Source organism: Nicotiana sylvestris, chromosome 8 (genome assembly GCF_000393655.2).
Source record: "Nicotiana sylvestris chromosome 8, ASM39365v2, whole genome shotgun sequence".
Lineage (NCBI taxonomy): Eukaryota > Viridiplantae > Streptophyta > Magnoliopsida > Solanales > Solanaceae > Nicotiana > Nicotiana sylvestris.
The window spans coordinates 217,045,809-217,068,143 of NC_091064.1; the positions used below are offsets into that span (position 1 = coordinate 217,045,809).

At 34.4% G+C, this 22,335-nt stretch overlaps 2 protein-coding genes across 3 annotated transcripts; both read left to right on the forward strand.

The window, feature by feature from the left end:
- The first annotated feature begins 7,857 nt into the window (after positions 1-7,857).
- On the forward strand, positions 7,858-13,141 carry LOC104246641 (homeobox protein BEL1 homolog). 2 transcript variants are annotated; one of them, XM_009802503.2, is made up of 5 exons: positions 7,858-7,993; positions 8,212-9,092; positions 9,587-9,972; positions 11,175-11,235; positions 12,215-13,141. In XM_009802503.2, the coding sequence occupies exons 2-5, from the start codon at positions 8,271-8,273 to the stop codon at positions 12,878-12,880; spliced, it is 1,935 nt and encodes a 644-aa protein (XP_009800805.1). In that variant the 5' UTR covers positions 7,858-7,993; positions 8,212-8,270; the 3' UTR covers positions 12,881-13,141. The 2 variants fall into 2 exon arrangements, with proteins under 2 accessions (XP_009800805.1, XP_009800806.1); XM_009802504.2 differs by having other exon boundaries at positions 7,885-7,993; positions 8,218-9,092.
- A 4,740-nt stretch (positions 13,142-17,881) lies between these two features.
- Positions 17,882-21,343, forward strand: LOC138876356 (uncharacterized). The gene is made up of 2 exons (XM_070155268.1): positions 17,882-18,046; positions 20,408-21,343. Exons 1-2 carry the CDS (start codon positions 17,882-17,884, stop codon positions 21,341-21,343), a joined length of 1,101 nt encoding a protein of 366 aa, XP_070011369.1.
- The last annotated feature ends 992 nt before the right edge of the window (positions 21,344-22,335 follow it).

Below are 22,335 nucleotides of genomic sequence, written 5' to 3' on the forward strand. Positions count from 1 at the left end.
TAGAAAATAACTATGTGGATCTTCTAACGTACGAAAAACTCTTTTAAAAAATAATGGTAGGGAATAATATAGGCAAGGATTTCCTCAAACAACTGTAACCATTATTAACTCATGATTGACGTGAACTTTTCATTGAAAGATTAAGTCAAATAATAAGACATATACAAAACGTAACAATTAATTTATATCTTCGAACCAATCCATGGGATTGAATTTTTAAATAACTTAAATTAAGTTTTCGAAATCTAGTGCTTATTTAATTGATAATATGCCAAAGGGTTGGTAGGAAAAACATTTTTCCTGGTAGTGATGAAAATGACTTGTTTTACGATTTAATATGAATCATACAACTTGTTGTGGTATTGAAAATTGTACCACCAAGAGTTGTTGTGGGTTGTGGATACATAGGATCACTCCACCCTTAATTAGAGACTTCGCGAGTTTTAAATCCCAAGAATTAAAAAAAATCTGGTAGCTAAGGAACGCTTCATTCTTTAATGTGCTTGACAGTGCAAGAATCCGAATTATTCGGGAGCCCTATGCATGTATTGGATACAGGGTGAGAAATAAAAAATAAAAATAAAAACATGTTGGTTGGTTGACTTAGGTTGTGCCTTATTCTTTGTCAGCTAGCTTTTAAAATTCCCTTCCTCAAACATGTTTTTAGTTTTACGACTCTATTTTTGTTTTTACACATGGAAGATTTATTTTCACACGTAAGAGATCCGTCTTTTACACATATAAGATATCTAAAGAGACTATTTTCTTAATTTTAAAATTGTAAAGAGGCATGCATGATGTACAAATAGCACGAAATGGTTGGGGAACTTAAAAGAAGGAAATATGCAATGTTATTTACTACTATATTTTTGCCCCTAGAAATACATCCGAGAGAACCAATTGATGGATTATTATATGAAGCAATCCCAGCATCAAAATCACATGTAATCTAGATAACTAGTATAAACGGGATTTACGGATTACCTCTTGAAGCGTGAACAAAGCTCCTTTATCACGTGAGCCTCCAATTCCACAGCAACTGAATTTTCCACCACCCGAACGTTCACGATCTCCGAACGTTTCACGGTCTTCTACTGTGTTACCCAAATAATATTCGAAAATAGTAATTTCGTGTGGGCGAAATTTCTAGGAAAATAGGCTGAAAAATTTCGGCCACCATGACTACTCCTCTAGGTGGAAAACCTTATATATTTATAGCACAAGTTTTAAGGGTTAAAACCCTTTTCCAAAACCTATTGGTTTTCTTTTCCACCAGAAAAAGGATTCATTTATTTCTTATTATTTAGGCACAGTAGGGACCATATAATTTAATTAACAAGGCTCCAATTATGAAATTAATTTCTAATTTTTGAAATTAATATCCACCATAATTAATTACGAATTATTCCACTAAAAATTCGTAATTGCACTCCTTATTCAATTTCGAAATTCATCCATTAAATCTTATTTAACTCCCCATGTTAAGATTCAGATACTAATCAATTAAATTAAATTACTGACGATTTAATTTATTGATTATTTTCTTTAGACTTTCGCTTAACTTATTTCATGTGTCGGATACAAAATCCACCGGCCGGGTTTACATATGAAAACTTATAAGCTTTCATAAAGGTGTATCATCAATCTCTAAACCGAGACATGGATTCCATCAACTAACTATTACTTCGCCAATGTAGATTATTATTATCCAATTTACCAGGCATATTGACCCACGAAAGAATCTCGCCTTTTAATAAATCAAAATAATAATAATGTTCACAGCTAATAATAATTATATTAAGATTAAGAGTATAAGTACATTTAATGGCTAGAGAGTTTATTTTATTAAGTCAGTATAAAATACTTATCTCTACTTGGTGCGTTCAATACATACAAAATGTACTAGCACATGAAGTTGGAATTAAACCATTCACATAATCAAGATAAATTACATTTAATCTTGTGCTACAATCATTCCTGATGGTTTGTCCAATTCCATCATTAGATTGTGAACTCAAACTTTATACTTATAAAAACCGATGATTTAATCTTCCGTTTATCAGCTAAACTCTATACACTAAATCATTTATTATATAAGCAAAGGACACAGACTAATATATGATCTATTTAAAACTTTATTAAAATTGAATAAGTAATTATTTCATAATAAATACTATATATCTAAACCAAACTTATGGTTAATAGTATATATCTCAACACTAAAACCATACTGAGAATTTATTTGGATGATTAAAAGGCACTACTCAAAAGCACTTGCACCTCGTTAGGAAATGTTGTAAACACTATATTATTAATTACACGTACAACAAAAATTACTAAGCAGTAACTATCTTTATTTGTCTTAATCACAAGATGTAAACCTAACACTTGAGAATCAATAGGGTCAGAAGCCTACAATCATTACTGCAGTACTATTTATAAAAATATTTATTACAGAGTCAACGAAAGGTAAAATGACCAGAATTAAGTTACTATTTCAGTGTGGGATTTTTTAAACAACATAGGGCACGTAGGATGGTCCATATATATAAAGTGCTATGGACCACTCTAACCCAGAAAAGATAAAGTTATAGCCTATAGGCAAAGCTAGTGCAGTGCTGTCGACTGTACAAATAACTTTGCTCAACAAAATTTCTAAAAATATAGCTGAATCCTGTATACTGTTGCTACTTGAGAAAAATCAATTTCTCAAACCATCTCCGACATTTTTGGGTGATCCATTCTGGTTTTACAAGCCTTGAAGCAACGGTAAAGTTATTTTTGTGTGACCTGTGGGTCTTGAATATGAACCGTGAAAGCAATCACTAATACTTGCATTATCGTAAGCTGCCTACATCCCATCCCCTAGGGTGCGGCCCTTCCCAGACCCTGCATGAACGCGACATACTTGGTGCACTGGACTACACTTTCTAGTTTTTTACGTAGATGTCCCTAGAATTTAACTTATATGCATTTAAAATATTATTTTGTTTACATTATTAGCTTATTTTAACATGTTATAATTTTGTTTAGCTTATACGTATTAATCTTATTTTTCATGAAGTATTACATGTAGTTATTTTTTATATGATCTAGTCGTGTGAAATTTGTTTTACACCATCCACATATAAAAGTTATTTTCGGCTTCTGCTCAAGTTATATATACTATATAATTATTACCTGTAGTATGCTATATTAGATTCTTTTGTGACCATTTCTCTCTTTTCCTATCCAAATTACTTATAAATAATTTAAATTTAGAGCAACTTTGATGTTTGGTAACATCATAATTAGCTTTTATTTTCGGGTGTATGAAATATGTTGTTGAAGTTATATAACTTGTCCATCAAATAACATGTTATGTTAATGGTAGGATCAGATGAATTAATTTCTAGCTGTACATTAAAACAAACTAGAAATAGTGTTATTAGATTGTGAGAGGAATGTAGAAACAATCCACATATCCATATAAAGCTATAGATTCAACCAGATCCACAAAGCAAACCAGATAAACATTATCCTACACTATCAAGATCTTATATATATTGAGAAATGAACAAAAAGTAATTAAGCACATGTTGGAAAACAGTACATGCAATAGCTAACAAACCTTGCAATAATATGGACCTACATAAAAAATCGAAGAGGAGAGGGGACCTAACACATAAAATCACAAAAAATAAAAAATAAAAACCAAAAAATAATATAATAAAAAATTGCGTGAGGCAAAGGGACTTGTTAACACAGTACACAACACAATACCACGCCCACTGCAATTAAAGGTTGTCAACAAGCGCTAGTGCACAGAGGCGAATTCAGGATTGAATTTTTATAGGTTCAGAACTCAAGTTTCTGATCACTTTATTTAAGTTCTAGGTTCATAGTTCTATATTTTTAGCAGTTTTAATTTAATAAAATTTACCAAGATAAATTCAAATATATAGGATAAAAATTATGGGTTTTACATCAATAGTGCTAGATCCGCCCATGCTAGCGCATATTGTTCCTTAACCTAAAAATTAGTACCAACCAGTATACATATAGCATGACGTCATTTGTGCAATCATTCTTGTACCTATATGTATAAAATGTACCACCTATGGAATATGCACTATGCACCCCTTGGTACACAAAGGATCCAATGCAGAGGCGGATCTAGAATTTTAGTTCTATGGATCAACATTTAAAGTTATGGGTTCATATATACTATTTATTATAATTTTAGTGATTGTTTACACCTAACTTCGGATCAAAAGTACTGGATTCAATTGAACCCGGTAGTTTTATGCTGCATCCACCCCGGCTCGAGGAGAGTGAGTAGAGTCCAGCAGCACAGTAATGGATATAGAATTTAATCTGATGTGAGTTTAATTTCGAGTTAAGAGAATGAATTTTGAAACTAATTATTTCTCTGCACATATATATCAAACATCAAATACAGCCAGACCAAAAACTCATTTTTGGAAGGAAAAAAATTCAATTATTTATTTATATATAAAATTCGAGTCGAAAATAATAAATCAATTTCTATCTAAAAAGCTGCATCTGGCATGGGTGGAGCCCGTGGGGTGGGTGGTTTAAGGAATAGAAGAAATGACAAACGACGAAGAAAGCTTAGTTACAGGACCACCTTTGCCTTTAACAGACAAAAATTAAAGTTAGGAATAAAAAAGAGGGAGGTCCACGCACGTGATTTGAGCGTGGGCACATCCCCCACTGGTGTGATTCTAGCAACTATTTGCAATGGTGTAGTCACTAAGCCAAATATAACCAAATTCATCATGTGATTTTCTTCAACAAGTGTTACTTTTGTCTTTTTGATTTTTGGCCCCCACAAAAAAAATCAATCACAAATTTATTTCCTTTCTCTAAAGTTATTTTTTATGTTAATATTTTTTTTTGTTTTTATTCCGTGTCTGTTTTGGGGCTTAATTAATCTGAATTTGCGCCACAAAATTTCATTTTAAGAGTAAAGGCTCCTTATCAAAGACAACTTTATTTTCAAGGCCCGAACACAAAATTCTTGTTAAGAAAGAATGATTATTGGCTTCCTATCTAATGTCCGCTACCTTTTTTTTTTTTTTTAATTTTCCGATATTTATTTTTTATGTTATGGAGAATACTATTATTCTCATGTGGCCTTTCCCCCCTTCGATTCCTTTGAGTTCTCTTGTCTTATATATGGAGATATTTCTAGTGTCCACACATTGAAAATGAGACATGTTCGAAGAGCTAGTTTAATCAATAATAATTAGGTTTTGTGACATTATTTTGACAATATTTTACAAGTTCTTTTCTGAGTTGTGTGGAATATTTGATGTTATATTAAACATTTTAACAAGTTAGAGTCCTCTTCTTACTAGCTCATCTATCTCGCAAGATGCTGCTTATTTAATGTGCTACCTCTAATCTTAAACTACGGGTCGTTTGGTTTGAATACAGGCTATGCTGGGATAAGTTATGCTGGGATTAGTTATTCTGGTATTGTTTTTTATCCACTGTTTGGTCTGTCGTATTAAAAATGATGTTTGCATAATTTCTAAGAAGAAGGTATAAGTTATTCTCGCACTAATTATTCTACCCCCTGCAAGGTATAAGTTATCCCACTACTAATTTTAATCCCGAGATAACTTATCCCAGGTTTTCTAACCAAACAAAGTATTAAGGTGATATTAAATTTTTATCCCAGCACTATTTCTACTTATACCTCATACAAAACGACCCCTAAAGATGCGGTGGCATGAATAGAATTCATTCGCCCTTAATCAGACATCTCAAATTAGAGTCTAGGAATGAAAACAAAATTTAGTTATGGAGCATTTTCTCTTTTAACTGACTCACACGGTGCAAATTCAGATTAGTATCCACCCCATTTCGAGTATTAAACACCGAGTAAAAAATAAAAATATAATAAAAAAAATAAAAGAGAAATTAAGACCAATAGAAAAAAAAATTGATGGTCCCAAAATTTGGAGAGAGAAAAGATTGGTGGGTGGCTTTAATAGAAGGGGGTGTGTTTAATTAGAATTAGTTGGAAAAACTGGACCACCTCATCTGATGACAATAGGGCCATAGTTTTGGGAATATTTTGCACTGCACAATGTTTAATGGCATCTAATTCTCAGTAGTAGGCTGACTCTTCTCACTCTTTCTGTCTTTACCTCTCCCCACCCCCAACCCCCCAACCCCCACCCATCCAAATTCATGTTCTAAAAGGTCTAGTTTTGGAATTTTTGATCAGATGGTTAGCCCCACAATGAAGGAAGAAAACAGGCTAGGGGGAAAAAAACCATCTGAAAAAGCCTGGTTACAACTATAGCTTAGCTTCAGTTCTGGGGATTTGTATCTTTTCTTTTTGGGACTTTCCCCCCTGTGATGATAATGATATATGGGCATATAACAATTAACCAATAATGACATAATGAGTTTAGGGTTTCAATATAATATAAGTATAATATATGGTAGTAATCAAGAACCACAAAAATGTAGTCTTGGCAGCTTGTAGGATGTGTACCAGGGATAATATATATAGGATTATGATCTTTTTCTGACTCATGGTTCCAGTATTTGATGTTTACTTCACCAAGCAAAGTTGATCTTGGAATTTTATCTAATACTCCTTCCTATTCATTTTATGCTAATTTGAAATTAGAGTTTAAGAAAGAACAAAAATCTTTTAGAACTTTGTTGAACATGTAGGAGGGGAGCTTTTGACATAATTGGTAAAGTTATTGCCATGTGATAAAGAGATTACGGATTTGAGCCGTGGAAACATCCTTTGCAGAAATACAGGGTAATGCTGCGTACGATAGACTCAAGCTATAATTGTAAACCACGATCGAATCTATGGAAGCATTGGTTTATACACTCCTCTTAGTCTTGACTCTAGGGATAATTTTTTCGCTATTTTTTTGGAGAACCGCCTAAAGCTCCAACTAAAAAGAACGGAGAAGGTGATATAATTTTTCATCATTTCAGTTGAAGTACGAGTTGTACTTCAACTAGTCTCCATGTTCCTCGAATGGGTCTCTTAGTTGTTGGTTTAGTCCTTCCCTGGACCTCGCGCATCGCGGGAGCTTAGTGCATCCGAGCTGCCCTTGAATCTTGAACATGTCGTAATATTTGTGTACTTGTAAAAGTATATCATTAAAAGTATAATAAGAAAATTAAAGCTAAATTAATTTCAATATAGAAAAGTGTTATTTCTCTTTGAACAAATTAAAAAGAGAAAATATCACATATAATAAAATAAAGGAATTAGACAGTTTGATGAATGATTAGTGTGGCAATATTTTAAAGTCTATGTTCCATGCACAATATAGTAAAAGATGTTTCTATAAAACCAGGTCAATTAAAAGCCGATTACATGTTACTTTATAATTATCATGATTAATGACTTAGAAAAAAAATTGTTGTATAACTTAAATCATATTTTAAAGCAGAGGCGGAACTAGAGTGCCGGGAGCAATCTTGGTCGAACTCAGTAGCTTTGATTCAAATTTTGTTTTTGTTTTAAAAATTCATTGAATAGGTATAAATTATTCTAATTTAGAATACACTAACTTAAAAGGATTAAAATCTCGAACTCATAAACTTTAAATTCTTTTGTTTTAAAGGTTGTCGATTGAATTCAATTTACATCGTCTTTTAATTGGTTAAAGATTAATTATTGAAGGTGTCATTGATTTTCTTTCTGGGAAGTCTATTTTGTACGTATATTGATATCTTGTTTGCATGAGAGAGAAAGTGAGAGAGTGCAAAAAAGCATATATCAATGAAAAACATGGCTTAGAAGTCATCATCACCCCACCCTCACCCCCACGCCCACCCCCACCCCCTCGGGCCACATCTCTCTCTCCTTAACCCCTGGAACTCCATGTAATTTTCTCCTTTCCACAGTACTACACCATTGAATTTTCTGATCATCTTGTTGTGTTTTTAATGATGTTTGATCTTGTTTGGATTTTGATAGAACATGTCTGAGAAAACTAAGGTCCATTTCTTCTTCTTCTTCAGCTTCTCAACAACCGTCTATACTTCTTTTTTTATTCTTTATCATCATCAAACACAAGTTGGTACAAGCACTTGAGTGACTAAAAATCCAATCTTTTTAGTCAAAAAAGGAAGAAAAAAACCCTTTTTTAGTTCACTTGATCTTTGCTTTTTGATGTTCTTCTCATTTCTTTCCTTTTTGGGTTGTTTTAATAAAAGATGCAGATCTTGGAACAAAGCAGAAAGCTGTAACAAGTAACAAGAAACAAGATTTGTATATGTTATATGTTATGATGGCTGGTCAAGAAAGTGAAGAGATTAAACCAAGGTCAATGGTTACAACTACTGGTTATTGGTATTCAGATCATACTTCAACACCAAGTAATAATATTCCAAATCTAGTAAATCATCAGTTACAAAGCTTTGAAACTAATCCAGAGATTTACAACTTGACTTCTGGTATGGAAATGATAGGGTTTCCATCAAACAACCCTCAAGTTATGTGGAAAGGTAATTTCTTTAACAAAAATAGTAGTAATACCATTGTTGGTCCTTCATCTTCCTCTTCCAAATCAACAAATGAACTGTTTTACCAACATGGTAATTTTACTACAAGTGAAAATATGTTAGTTTCACCAACAGAAGATCAAGGTTGGAATGAGAATAATAGATTACTTGTTGATGATCCATCTTTAAGATGTGTATTTCCTTGTGAAGGAAATGAAAGACCAAGTCAAGGACTTTCACTTTCTCTTTGTTCATCAAATCCATCTAGTATTGGTTTACAATCTTTTGAACTAAGACATCAACAACAACAAATAATTCAAGATGGTTTTTTGGGAAAAGCAGCAGCAAATATTCAAGGGTATTATCATCAGATTAAGGACTCAAAATATTTAGGTCCTGCTCAGGAGCTCTTGATTGAATTCTGTAGTCTTGGTACAAAGCAAAATGATCATTCAACAAAAGTATTAAAGCAACAAAAGTCCAACCAATGGGAAGATGAGAATGCTAGTTCTTCAAAAAAGCAAACTTTACATTCTCTTGACCTATTAGAACTTCAGAAAAGAAAATCAAAGCTGCTTCAAATGCTTGAAGAGGTATATACTTTATTCTCATACACTTTATTAATTCTAGCCTGCAGAACAAATATATTCTTTTTATTGTTTCTTTCTATGTTGCTCGGACTCTGCAAAAATATCACCAAATACGTATCGGATCCTCCAAAAATAATATATTTTTGAAGAATCCGACACTAGTGCGGTAGCATTTTTGGTGAGTTCATGCAACATAGGTTTCTTTGAATCTTTTACATGGAATAGTTGAGGTTAAAGATTTTTAACTGTTGTAAAATCAAATCTTGAACTAATTGAGAGACTGAAAGGCCCTCTCAATTAATGCTCACATGGTCAAAATTTCACTATTCCATTAATTTTTAGAACCCTTTATTCCTGTTCATTACTCATGCTAGCTACTCACTTTCTTTCACTATATACAAAAAGATAAAAATAAAAAGATTCATTTTTTTTGCTTTTCTTGGTTATTTTTGGACTGATTATTTACATGGGGTTTGTTTGTTTATTTATGTATATAGGTGGATAGAAGATACAAGCATTATTGTGATCAAATGAAAGCAGTTGTATCAACATTTGAAGCAGTGGCTGGAAATGGAGCAGCAAGAGTTTACTCAACCTTAGCATCAAAGGCAATGTCAAGACATTTTAGATGTTTAAGAGATGGAATTGTAGGACAAATTAAGGCCACAAAAAAAGCAATGGGAGAAAAAGACAGTGTTATTGTTCCTGGTACAACAAGAGGAGAAACACCAAGACTTAGACTTCTTGATCAAACATTAAGGCAACAAAAAGCTTTTCAACAAATGAATATGATGGAAACTCATCCTTGGCGACCTCAACGTGGTTTACCTGAAAGATCAGTTTCTGTTCTACGTGCTTGGCTTTTTGAACACTTTCTTCACCCGTAAATATCTCTTTTCTCTTCACTAGTTTCTCTTTATGCAGTTCTAAGATTTAATTTTGATGAGTTCAACTTATAAGATTTTTAACACTGAACTCATTGTATTTTTTCTATTAGGATCAAAATTTAATATTTGATGACTTACCCTCCTTATAATATTCAGAGATTATTTAAAAGATTTGAACTTTATGTTCACTTCGTTAAGATTTTTACCACTGCAATCATCATTTTTAACTTTTAAAGTTTTTAGCGCTGAACTCATCCTGCGTTTTATGTTAAGATCAAAATCGAGTATTTGATGACTTACCCTCCTTATAATATTCAAAGATGGATTCAAGATTCAAGATTCAAGATTTGAACTTTATGAGTTTATGACTTCTTTAACGTTTTTACTAGTGTACTCATTGTACTTTTTAAATTATGGTGCAAAGTCTAATATTTGCTGAAATTTAGCGATTTTTCTCACACATGTGTATTATGTTTAGAAAATACTATTACAAGCTACAATTTTTTATATGACTTACCCTCTTGATGAGTTTAACTTTTAAGATTTTTAGTGGTAAACTCATCTTGCTTTTTATATTATGATCAAAATCGAGTATTTGACGACTTACCCTCCAAATAATATTCAAAGACGAATTCAAAATTTGAACTTTATGAGTTCACTTCTTTAACGTTTTACTAGTGTACTCATCGTACTTTTTGAATTATGGTTTAAAGTTTAATATTTATTGAAAGTTTAATGATTTTTCTCACGCATATGTATGTGTATTCTGTTTAGAAAATACTGTTATAAGCTACAATTTTTGACTCTTTATTAATACAAACTATATATATTTACAGAGAGAGAGAATCAAAGTTTTTATATAAAACCAAAAGGAAACATCACAACCCCACTTGTAGTTCTAGTACCAAGGATCTTTCTTTGGGCCATCAATCATTGTTCACAAATATAGCTAAATATTTTGGGAGTTACTCTCTATCTGTTACAATAGTAACTCTTTTTCCTTTGTCGGTTTTAACTACCAGCTTTACACCCCCACTACCCCAGAAATCTGCATGCATAAGAATCTTTGTTAATATTCATTTTGTTATCACATAGTAGAAGTACAAATGTTTTTAAACTGATAGTCAGAAGTAGTTGTAGTAATAGACTTTATAAGTACAAACTATATTTACTTTCTTCTTTATGGTAAAAATTGCAGGTACCCAAGTGATGTTGATAAACACATTTTAGCTCGCCAAACTGGTCTTTCAAGAAGCCAGGCATGTCCCTTTCTCACCAATACATTATTTTACTCCATATATGAACAAAAAAAATTATGTTATCAATGGAAGCATATCTTCTTAGAATACTCCATTTCATAATATATAAAATTATTACATAATCAATATTTTGTAAATATTTCCTTTTATTGTCTTTGAATTAAAGTTATATACACTCGTAAATTGACACCGAAGGGGATCCTTGGGATAATTGGTAAAGTTATTGTCATGTTAGTGGCGGATCCAAGATTTTAAGGTTGTGGGTGCTTACTTCCTTTAACATAAAGTTGCTACCAACCATATAGTATAAGTGTACAACTATTCGAATGCAACGGAGAAAAAAATTAATAAGAAAAATATGGTTAATATTATCATTATCAAAAATGACTTCTAGTCACACGTCAAGCAGGAATCGAACCCACGCCTCTAACTTCAGACACACCTTTACTTCAATCTCAACATCACAACACCCATTAGTCTTTTTGGTTCCTGCGTGCTTGCTAGCATCTTATATTTTTTTTATATAACTATACACAATTTATGTGGAGGTCAATGGGTGCTAAAGCACCTAAAATTATTGCATAGATCCGCCATTGTGTCATGTGATCAGTAGATCACGGGTTCGAGCCGTGGAAACAACCTCTTGCAAAAATGTGGGGTAAGACTGCATACAATAGACCCCTGTGATCCGGTCTTTCCCCGAACCTCGCGCATAGCGGGAGCTTAGTGCATCTGGCTGCCTTTTATACACTCGTAAATCATATAACACCATCCGCGTAATTTAATCTCTTATAGCATGTCACTTACCATTTATAACAAATTGGAGTACCAATGCATACTTGTTAATAGAGTTAGCTACACTTACCATTTAAGTGACCCGTGTAAATATTTCTTATGTTAGTCGGTACGTAGAACTTAAACTCGTTATCGTTTGCCAAGTGTCAGCATGTAAGTTCCAATGCATTTTTCTTTTGGGCAGGTGTCTAATTGGTTCATTAATGCAAGGGTAAGGCTATGGAAGCCAATGGTAGAAGAAATGTATTTAGAAGAAACCAAAGATCAACAAGAGAATCTTGAATCTCCAGATGGATCTAAAGGCCTTGATCATGACATGAATGGTATAAGTGTAGGCAGGCAAATTAATCAAAATCCTCAGTTACACATTGAAGATCAAAAGCCAAATCTTATAAGAATAGACTCTGAATGCATTTCTTCTATCATAAATCACCCTGAGAAAAATGACACCACCAACAACAATAACAAGAATTGTCTTCAAGATCATCATCAAGCTCATAACTTTCATAGTTTTGGAAGAGGTGGGGATCATTCTTTTGGCGCGATAGAGCTGGATTTTTCATCATACAATCATAACTCAACTGGAGCTATTGCTTATGGAAATGAAAATGTACAACATAATGTTGGAGGGGGTGTGTCTTTGACATTGGGTTTAAACCAAAATGGTGGAAGTGGAATGGGGTTAAGTACATTTTCACAAGCATCTCAAAGTTCACTGTTTTATCCTAGAGATGATCATATTGATCAAGATTGTCAACAAGTTCCATATTCACTTTTGGACAGTGAAAATCAGAATTTGCCTTATAGAAATTTGATGGGTGCACAGCTGCTTCATGATTTGGCTGGTTGAAAAGGAAGAAGAAATGGTTCTTGAATTAGTAGTTTAGTACTAGCTAGTAGTTATATGGGGTATAGATTAAAGAAATGATTTGAAATCATACAATTAAAATCTCTACATTTTGGTTTTAGGGTATTTTGATGACATGCATGAATTTGTTTCTGTAGCTGGTAATTGTTTGGGATGCTTGCTTTTTGTGACATTGGAAGAAATATTGGTAAGTGTGGCTATGCATCCAAAATTGCCAGTAATTGAAGCAAATTTCAGTATATACAGATTCTGCAGTTGTAATTTGACCAAAAAAAAAATTAAAAAGGAAAAAAGTACTATTAGTAAATCTCTCTCTCTCTTGTTTTGAGATTATCTGCTAGCACAAGTGATGGAATCATATGTGGCTCTAATAATTCAAATCATAAAAATTCAATTTTGTGAGGATGTTTTGTTTTGTGGGATTGGTACAAGGAGAATTAAATTAAGCTGCAAAATTAGCTAGGCACTCAATTATCAAGATTAAGACCACTCAACAGAAACTGGAAAAAATATCATTATTATATAATTGTACTTATTCCATTGATATGATCACTCCAAAAAAAACCTTCATTTCATGCCCCTCAGAAACTTTCTCCAAATTTCTCCAATCATCAAGGAGTATTCTTTTTTCTTTTTATACCAAAGTTGCTCAGAAAAGAGAAATTTCTTTAATTATGTAATATTAGTAAGTTATATAAATATATATTTTATCAACAAAAAAATTTGGACTAGGTAGAAAGAGTAATATTCTTCTAATTGATTTTGCTTGACTTTTGATTCAAAGGAAAAAAAGGTGTGGAGCTTAAATAACCTTTACTCGGAATGCTTTTTAAGAGATTATATGGTACAATTAGGTCAAATAAACCCTTCTGGAATAAGTATTCAACTACTTGTGAACCTTCAGATACTATTTTATTCAATGTTTATTTGTATCTTAATGCACATATTTAATTTATTTGGAGTTATTAGAGTGGGAACTATTTTTTGGGAAATATGAGTCGAAGCAATAACAAGAATATTTCTAGTAGAATATCTTTTAAATCCCTAAAGAGACGGTTCACTAACAGCTTGTTTGGATGGTTGTTGCATATTATATTGTATCATATTGTTACTTGAAATACAATGTCTGTTTGATTGTTAATTAAATTTTATTGTATCGTATCGTTAAATCCATCATTACGTAACGACGAAAAGTGCCACTTTATGGAATGACGGATTTGGTGTAGTGGCGCCATTTTCTTGATTTTTTCCTCTCATCTTGTTCTTCCTTATTATTAAATAATCATATTTTATCCTTTATTCTACTTTTTATATAATAATTCTACTCCGTATCCTATTTTTTCTTAGTAATGTTGCAAATTTATTCTTCATATTGTTGGTACGTGACATCGTAAAACGACGACAAATGATACCATCTATCTAAACGTTGTATTCATCAAACAATATAATACAGTACAGTACAATACAATACGATATATTATGGAACTACATGTAACAACAATCCAAACAAGCTGTAATAGACCGAGGCTGGAGAGTAACTAGATTTAATATCTTTTAAGGTTTGATATATAGCTCATAGGTAGCACTGGTATTGAAGAGGAAATTTCTAAAAAAAAATTTAAGGGATTGAGCTAGTTTACGTGCACCTTAATTATTTCGTTAGATATATGCTACTAACATTTCACTAGCACACGTACGGTAACTATATGTCTGGCAAGGCTTAAACAAATAAAATGAGAAGAAATCACCTAATATTTTTTAGTCTTTATTGAGATTTAAACTCTTGTCTACTATAATTATAATGATTGTTATAATGTTTATTGGTAAATCATTCCCCGTGTGAAAGATGAAGTATGAAGTGCTTACTAGTCAAGATCAAAGTTTAACCATCCATATAATATTAATTATATTCAATGAAGAAAGAATATGTTTTTCCTTTTAGTTACTCTATGACATTTTGTTTTCTTCTTTTGTGATATTTTGTGTGGCAATTACACAAAAATTCTCTTACATGCTTGTTATATATATACTTTAGCCATCGACCTTGTACTCAAATTCCTCTTACGCACTTGTTAAATACGGGAATAATATTACACATCAAAACTTTTAAAAGTGTGTCAATTACACACCTCTTTTGCCATGTATCATACGCGTATATTACACATAAAGGAAGCGCGTAAAACTAAAAAGTTCACTTGGAATTAAGTTTTTTTTATTTTCCCCTTTTTTAACCATTTTCTTTCAAATTAAAGAAACATAATATAATCCATGTCTTCTTCCCCAACTCCAAACCCTAGTGTTTCCTCCCCCTCCCCCCCTCCCGTTTCGTCTTCTTCCCCAACCCCCATTCTAGTTTTATTTAGCCTTCGTGTTTCGTCTCTTCAACCCCCATAACTAAAAAGAAGAAAAAAAGAACATAGGAGCTATTGGATTTTATAGAAATCACCATTATTGACTTTTTGAAAAAGCTTGAAAATTTAATTGGGTCTTATTGATTTTGGTATTTCATGACCTAGAAAATTAGTTTGAATTCGTGATTATTGTTGAGTAAAAATTTACTTAGGTAATTAATTTTGATAAAATTTAAAAAACGCCATTAGCAAGTTTGAAGCTTTGGGTTTGAACTTGAATTTGAAATTGGTATAAGGATTTGTGATGGATGTTGTTAAAACTTATTAAAAATCGTCTAAGAATTGAATCTATAGTTAGGGAAGAAGGTTCTTGTGGTGGAAGGATTGGAGGTGGTGGAGAAGATGATGGGGTTGGGGAAGATGAGGAGGGGAGGGATGGGGTTCTTTTTTTTTTTTTCTTTGGGAAGATGAGAAGAGGGGGTTTGGCGGCGGGGGGGGGGGGTAGAGGTTTTTTTCTCTTCAGTTTTTCTTTTTTTTCTCGATTTGACACATGTCAGATGCTGATTAGTGCGTGTAAGAGCAACATTTAAGCCGATGTGGTCAAACATCGAAGTGGTGTGTAATTGACACACCTTTAAAAAATTTGGTGTGTAATATTATTCCCGTATTTAAGAAGTATGTAAGAGGAATTTGGGGACAAGGTCGATAGGTAAAGTATGTATTTTGCTATTTTGTGTCCGCAGCAGAATAAGGTAGTAATGGCTGGCAGTTGGAGTTTAGATACATGTAAGGTATTCTATTTTTAGAAACTTTATGTTTATTGCTTTTTTCTGTTTCAACGATTTTTTTAAATACTAAATACTAATCCTCTTTCGTGATATATATATCGTCTCTTTGCTTAAAAATGAAAACAACAATATTTATCTTTGAAAGTTAGAGGAGTACTCGAAGTAAAAGTAAAGTGTTAAGTTATTTCCTTTGAGAAAACAAAAAAGCATAAAGAAGGATGGTCGGTTGAACGTCCTTTATCAAAAAATTATACGTAAAATATTATACATCATATATAAATTAAAAAATACTTTTTGTACATATATACTATGTATATATTATATCTTGAATACCCATTGCGAAATTTCTGGCTCCGCTACTAGAATTGTTGAGGAAGTAAATTTGAAGGCTTCCACGTCAAAAAAATTTAACTCCAAAATTGATGTAAAGGAAAAAATATACTAGTAATGTCATTTTCTTTTCAATTACAGCAATGCCAAAAGGTGAAGGTTAATTAATCGTTAATACTTCATAAATCAATCAGTTACTCTATTTTTACTTATTTGAGCGTAAAGCCTAGCTATTTCATGACAAAGTGAAAAGCACTCTAAGATGAAAACTTTTCCATTTTCAACAATATGACACAAGGCCTTTACAAAATTTGATGAAACATTACTTTATTGACTCCCAACAACGGGAAGAAAAAGAAAACTCAAATTGTTGGACAAAAAGAGGATAACTATTAACTTTCAAGGAGTGATTCCTAAGATCAATTTCAACAAATAAACCCATTATTAGCTTATTCAGAAACTAAAAGTATATTAACAGAGAGTATAATATAGTTTTGTTTAATTTACATTATATATAGAACAATGATTTGCTTAAAATTTAAAATTACGAAAGAGAATGTGTCGAAACTATAACGAAAAATTAGTTTAGTTACAAGTCAACCTTCGAGTTGCGGCTAGGTGGATTTAAGTAATACAGTTCCACAGTTGATCGCATAAACTATCTGGATTAGAAAAAGATTTAAATCATATATATTTATAGTATATAAAGAACTTTTATATCATTAATATAATTAATTAATCAGTGTGTATGCATCCCAAGCATGCTTGGATAAGGAAGTCAAGAAGTGTTTCTGGGAGGATTTGGATGAGATGGTGCGTGGTATCCCGCATACCGAGAAGCTTTTCATAGGAGGAGATTTCAACAGCCACATTGGAGCGACTTCTGGAGGGTATGATGATGTGCATGGTAGCTTTGCTTTTGGAGATAGAAACGGAGGACGAATATCTATGTTGGACTTTGCTAGAGCATTTGATTTGGGATAGCAAATTCGAGTTTTCAGAAGAAGAAGGAGCACTTGGTCACCTTCTGGAGTTCGGTGGCCGTGACTCAGATTGATTATTTATTTTGCAGGAAGTCCGATAGAGGTCTTTGCACGGATTGCAAGGTCATCCCCAGTGAGAACCTCTCGACCCTTCATAGGCTCCTGGTCATAGACCTTGAGATCACGAGGAAGAGGGCGATGTATAGCCTACATAGGATCAAGGGGGAGCCTTGACAGAAGTGTCACGACCCGGAATCCCCACCATCGAGACCGTGATGGCACCTAACATTACACTTGCTAGGCAAGCCAATGTTAGAGATTTATTAAGCCCATTTTTAAACCTTTCAGTGAATAACAACAATAAAACCATAACAAACTAAAAAGTAGTGCGGAAATCCATAACATTCTTAATAATTATACACAACTACCCAGAATCCGGAGTCACAATTCACGAACATTCTAATATTTTTACTATAAGTATTTGTCCGAAAGAAAATACAATTGTCTGCAAAATAGAGAAAATAGTAAAGTATGGGGTATAGAAGGGGACGCCAAGGCCTGTGGACGCCGACAGGTCTACCTTGGATCTCCTGTGGAATGAAGTTAGCAGCTCGTCTTAATATCAGCTTGGACCGACACCAAAATCTGCACAGGAAGTGCATAATGCAATATCAGTACAATCGACCCCATGTACTGGTAAGTGTCGAACCTAACCTCGGCGAAGTAGTGACGAGGCTAAGACAAAACACTCACAAGCAACCTGTGTAATATAACAATACATATATCAATAACAACAGTAAAGGAAGAACAAAACAAGCAATGTTGGGAGGGGGACATACTGGGGATCACAAGGTAAACAAACAAAGCAGTGATAAAGACTTGATCAATCAATATGCCTCAACAGATAGAACAAGTAAAAATAGTAAAAGAAACTGCATGGCATCACCCTTCGTGTTTTTACTCTCAATCTCACCATATGAAATAATAGAAACAACACAGCATCGCCCTTCGTGCATTAACTCTCTCATAACATGGCATGACATCACCCTTCGTGCGTTAACAATCACAATATGGTACGACATCACCATTCTTGCATTATCACTCACAAAATATGGCACGACATCACTCTTCGTGATTTTACACTCTCACTCACCAAAACAAGTAACAATAATAAGAGAGATATAGAAATGACAATAACAAATTTTATTTCAATATTTGATTCCACAATATCAACCTCATCTTTGAGTCAATACTCAATCAATGCCAAAGTCCATAAACATGATAGGAGTGCTCAACATAATAAGTAGCTAGTCTAAACAAGAATAATATGATCAAAGAAAGTAATAATCACAAGAATAGGACTCACTCTCGTGCTATAACTTGACAACAACGCATAAATACTCGTCACTTCACCTATACGTTGTACCTAATATTCAAAGACATAGCAAATAGACAATTAAGACTTAATCCCTCAAGCCAAAATTAACCACGACACTTACTTCGCTCCAACGGCCAACTCAAAGCTCAACCACCGCTTTTTCCTTCACACAAGCCTCCGGACCAATAGAATCTAGCAAATTACCAACCAAACAATTCAATTTAAGCCTACTACCCACGATTGCAAGGGATTTAATTTAGGCCATGTTTGAAAAAGTCAACAAAAGTCAACACCTGGGCCCGCTTGGTCCAAACCCGAAATTTGGACCAAAACCCGATTACCCATTCACCCCCGAGCCCGGATATATAATTAGTTTTGGAATCCGACCTAAATTTGAGGTCTAAATTCCCAAATTTTGAAATTCCTAGTCTCTACCCAAAAATCCTCAATTCCACCATGAAAACCTTAGATTCTAGGTTGAAATATTGTAAAATAAAGTGAAAGATTTAAAGAAACTAGTTTAGAATCACTTACCTATGATTTGGGGAAGAAAAGCTCTTTAGAAAATCGCCTCTTGTGTTTTAGGTTTTGAAAATTTGAAGAATGGGAGAAAACTCTCGTCTAAGTCTCTTTTCATCAGCTGCAGATGTCACAAATGCGACCTGGGCTTCGCAAATGCGAAGCCCGCAAATGCAAGAAATCCACTGCATTTGCAAGGTCCCCCACACTTCTGCTTCCTTCGCAAAAGCAAAGAAATGCTCGCAAATGCGATCCAATGATCGCAAATGCGAAGACTGCCTCCTCTTGTCCCCATCGCAGATGCGGAGGAAAGTTCGCAAATGCGAACTCTTTAGAGATCGCAAATGCGATGATTGACCTCGCATTTGCGAGGTCTGAGGCCTGCAACAAAAATCTGATGCACCAACAGTGTTCTAAGTCCTATTTTCACTCCGTAGCCTATCCGAAACTCACCCGAGCCCTCGAGGCTCCAAACTAAACATGCACACAAGTCTTAAAATATCATATGAACTTGCTCGCGCGATCAAATCACCAAAATAATACCTAGAACTATGAATTTAGCACCAAATCAAATGAAATTCTCAAGAACACTTTAAAAATTTTATTTTCTTAATCGGACGTCTGAATCACGTCAAACCAACTCCGTTTCTCACCAAATTTCACAGATAAGTTATAGATATTATATTAGACTTGTATTAGGCTCCAGAACCAAAATACAGACTTGGTATCAACAAGGCCAAACATCAATCAATTCTTTAAAAACATTAGATTTTCATATTTTTAATTTTCAACAAAAAATCATAACTCGAGCTAGGGACCTCGGAATTTGATTTCGGGCATGCATCTAGGTCCCATATTTTATTACGGACCCACCAGGAGCGTCAAAATACGGTTCCAGATCCGTTTACTCAAAACGTTGACCGAAGTCAACTAAAATTAACTTTTAAGGCAAAAATTCTTATTTTTATCAACTTTCAACATAAAAGCTTTTTGAAAATACGTTCGAACTAAGCACGCAAATCGAGGAGGGTAAAGGAGACTTTTAAGGCTTAAGAGCGAAGAATTGAGTTCTAAAATATAAGATGACCTTTTGGGTCATCACAGGAAGCTAAAACGCAGGAGTTAGGGGTTAAGTTGTTGACTATGGTGGCCTTGAGGAGTTATGGGCCTCAAAAGGTTACTCTGATGGTCACAATAGAGACTGGTGGTTGAATGGAGAGGTGCAAGGAAAAGTGGAAACCAAGAAAGCAGTGTATCTGAAGCTAGTGGAAAATGTAGACGAGGATGAGAGGGCGAATAGGGAGCATTATAAGTTGGCTAAGAAAGAGGCAAAGCTAGCAGTTACCGCGGCCAAGACTGCAACTTTTAATCGTTTGTATGAGGAACTCGAGAGTCGAGGTGGGGATAAGAGGTTGTTCAGGTTAGCCAAAGTGCGAGAAAGGAAGGCGCATGACTTGGACCAAGTGAAGTGCATCAAAGACGAAGAAGATAGAGTTTTGTTGGATAATGGGCTTATCCGTCGGAGATGGCAGACCTACTTCCATAGTCTCTTGAACGAAGAGGGGGACATGAGCATTGTACTAGGTGATTTGGAATTCTCCGAGAGTCGTTGTGACTTTGAGTATTGTAGGCGAATTAGAGTTGATGAAGCTGAGGGGACTATGCCTAAGATGAGCAGGGGCAAAGTGACCGGGCCAGATGAAATTCTGGTAGAGTTTTGGAAGATTGTGGGCAAGGAAGGCTTGGAGTTGCTCACTAGATTATTTAATGTTATTAGAATGAAAAAGATGCCCGAAGAGTGGAGGTGGAGCACGATGGTTCCTGTATATAAGAACAAGGGTGATATCCAAAATTGCAATAACTATCGGGGTATCAAGCTGCTTAGATATACTATGGAAGTTTGGGAAAGAGTGATAGAGCTATGGGTGAGGATGAATGTATCTATTTTCGAGAACCAATTTGGGTTTATGCTGGTACGTTTGACGACAGAAGCCATCCACCTTGTTAGGAGATTGATGGAGCAGTATAGAGAGAGAAAGAATGACTTGCATATGGTGTTCATCGACTTAGAAAAGTCGTACGATAAAGTTCTATAGGAGGTTTTGTGGAGATGTTTGGAGTCTAAAGGTGTAACTGTTGCCTATGTTAGATTGATTAAGGACATGTATGATAGAGTAAAGACCCGAGTGAGGACGGTGGGAACTCGGACCATTTTCCGGTTATGATGGGGTTACATTAGGGGTCCGCACTCAACCCTTTTTTGTTTGCTCTGGCGATGAGCGTACTGATGCGCCACATCCAAGGGGAGGTGTCGTGGTACATGTTATTTGCAGATGATATTGTATTGATTGGCGAGATGTGAGATAGTGTGAACGCACAATTAGAGGTATAGAGGCAGATCCTGAAATCTAAAGGTTTCAAGTTGAGTAGGACCAAGACAGAATACTTGGAGTATAAGTTCAGTGACGAGACTCAAGGAGGGGAAGGGGGGGTGAGGATGGACTTGCAGGTCATCCCTAAGAGAGGAGGTTTTAAGTAAATTGGGTCTATTATTCAGGGGGATGAGGAGATTAATGAAGATGTCACACATCATATTGGGGCATGATAGATGAAATAGAGACTCGTTTTCGGTATTTTGTATGACAAGAAGGTGCTACCAAAATTTAAGGGTAATTTCAACATAGTGGTGGTCAGACCAACGATGTTGTATGGGGATGAGTGTTAGCCAGTCAAGGTCGCTCATGTCCAGAAGATGAAGGTAGCAGAGATGAGGATGCTGAGATTGATGTGCGGGCATATCGGGTTAGATAAGATCAGAAATGAGGTTATTCGCGACAAGGTGGTTGTAGCCCCTATTAAGGACAAGATGCGAGAAGCGCAATTTAAGTGGTTTGGTCAGGTGAGGAGGAGGAGCACAGACGCCCCGGTGAGGAGGTGTGAGAGGTTGACATTGGAGGGCCTACAAAGAGGTAGAGGTAGATCAAAGAAGATGTGAGGAGATGTGATTAGACAAGACATGGCACAACTTCTACTGACCGAGGACATGACCTTTGATAGGAAGGTATGGGGTCGAGAATTAGGGTAGTAG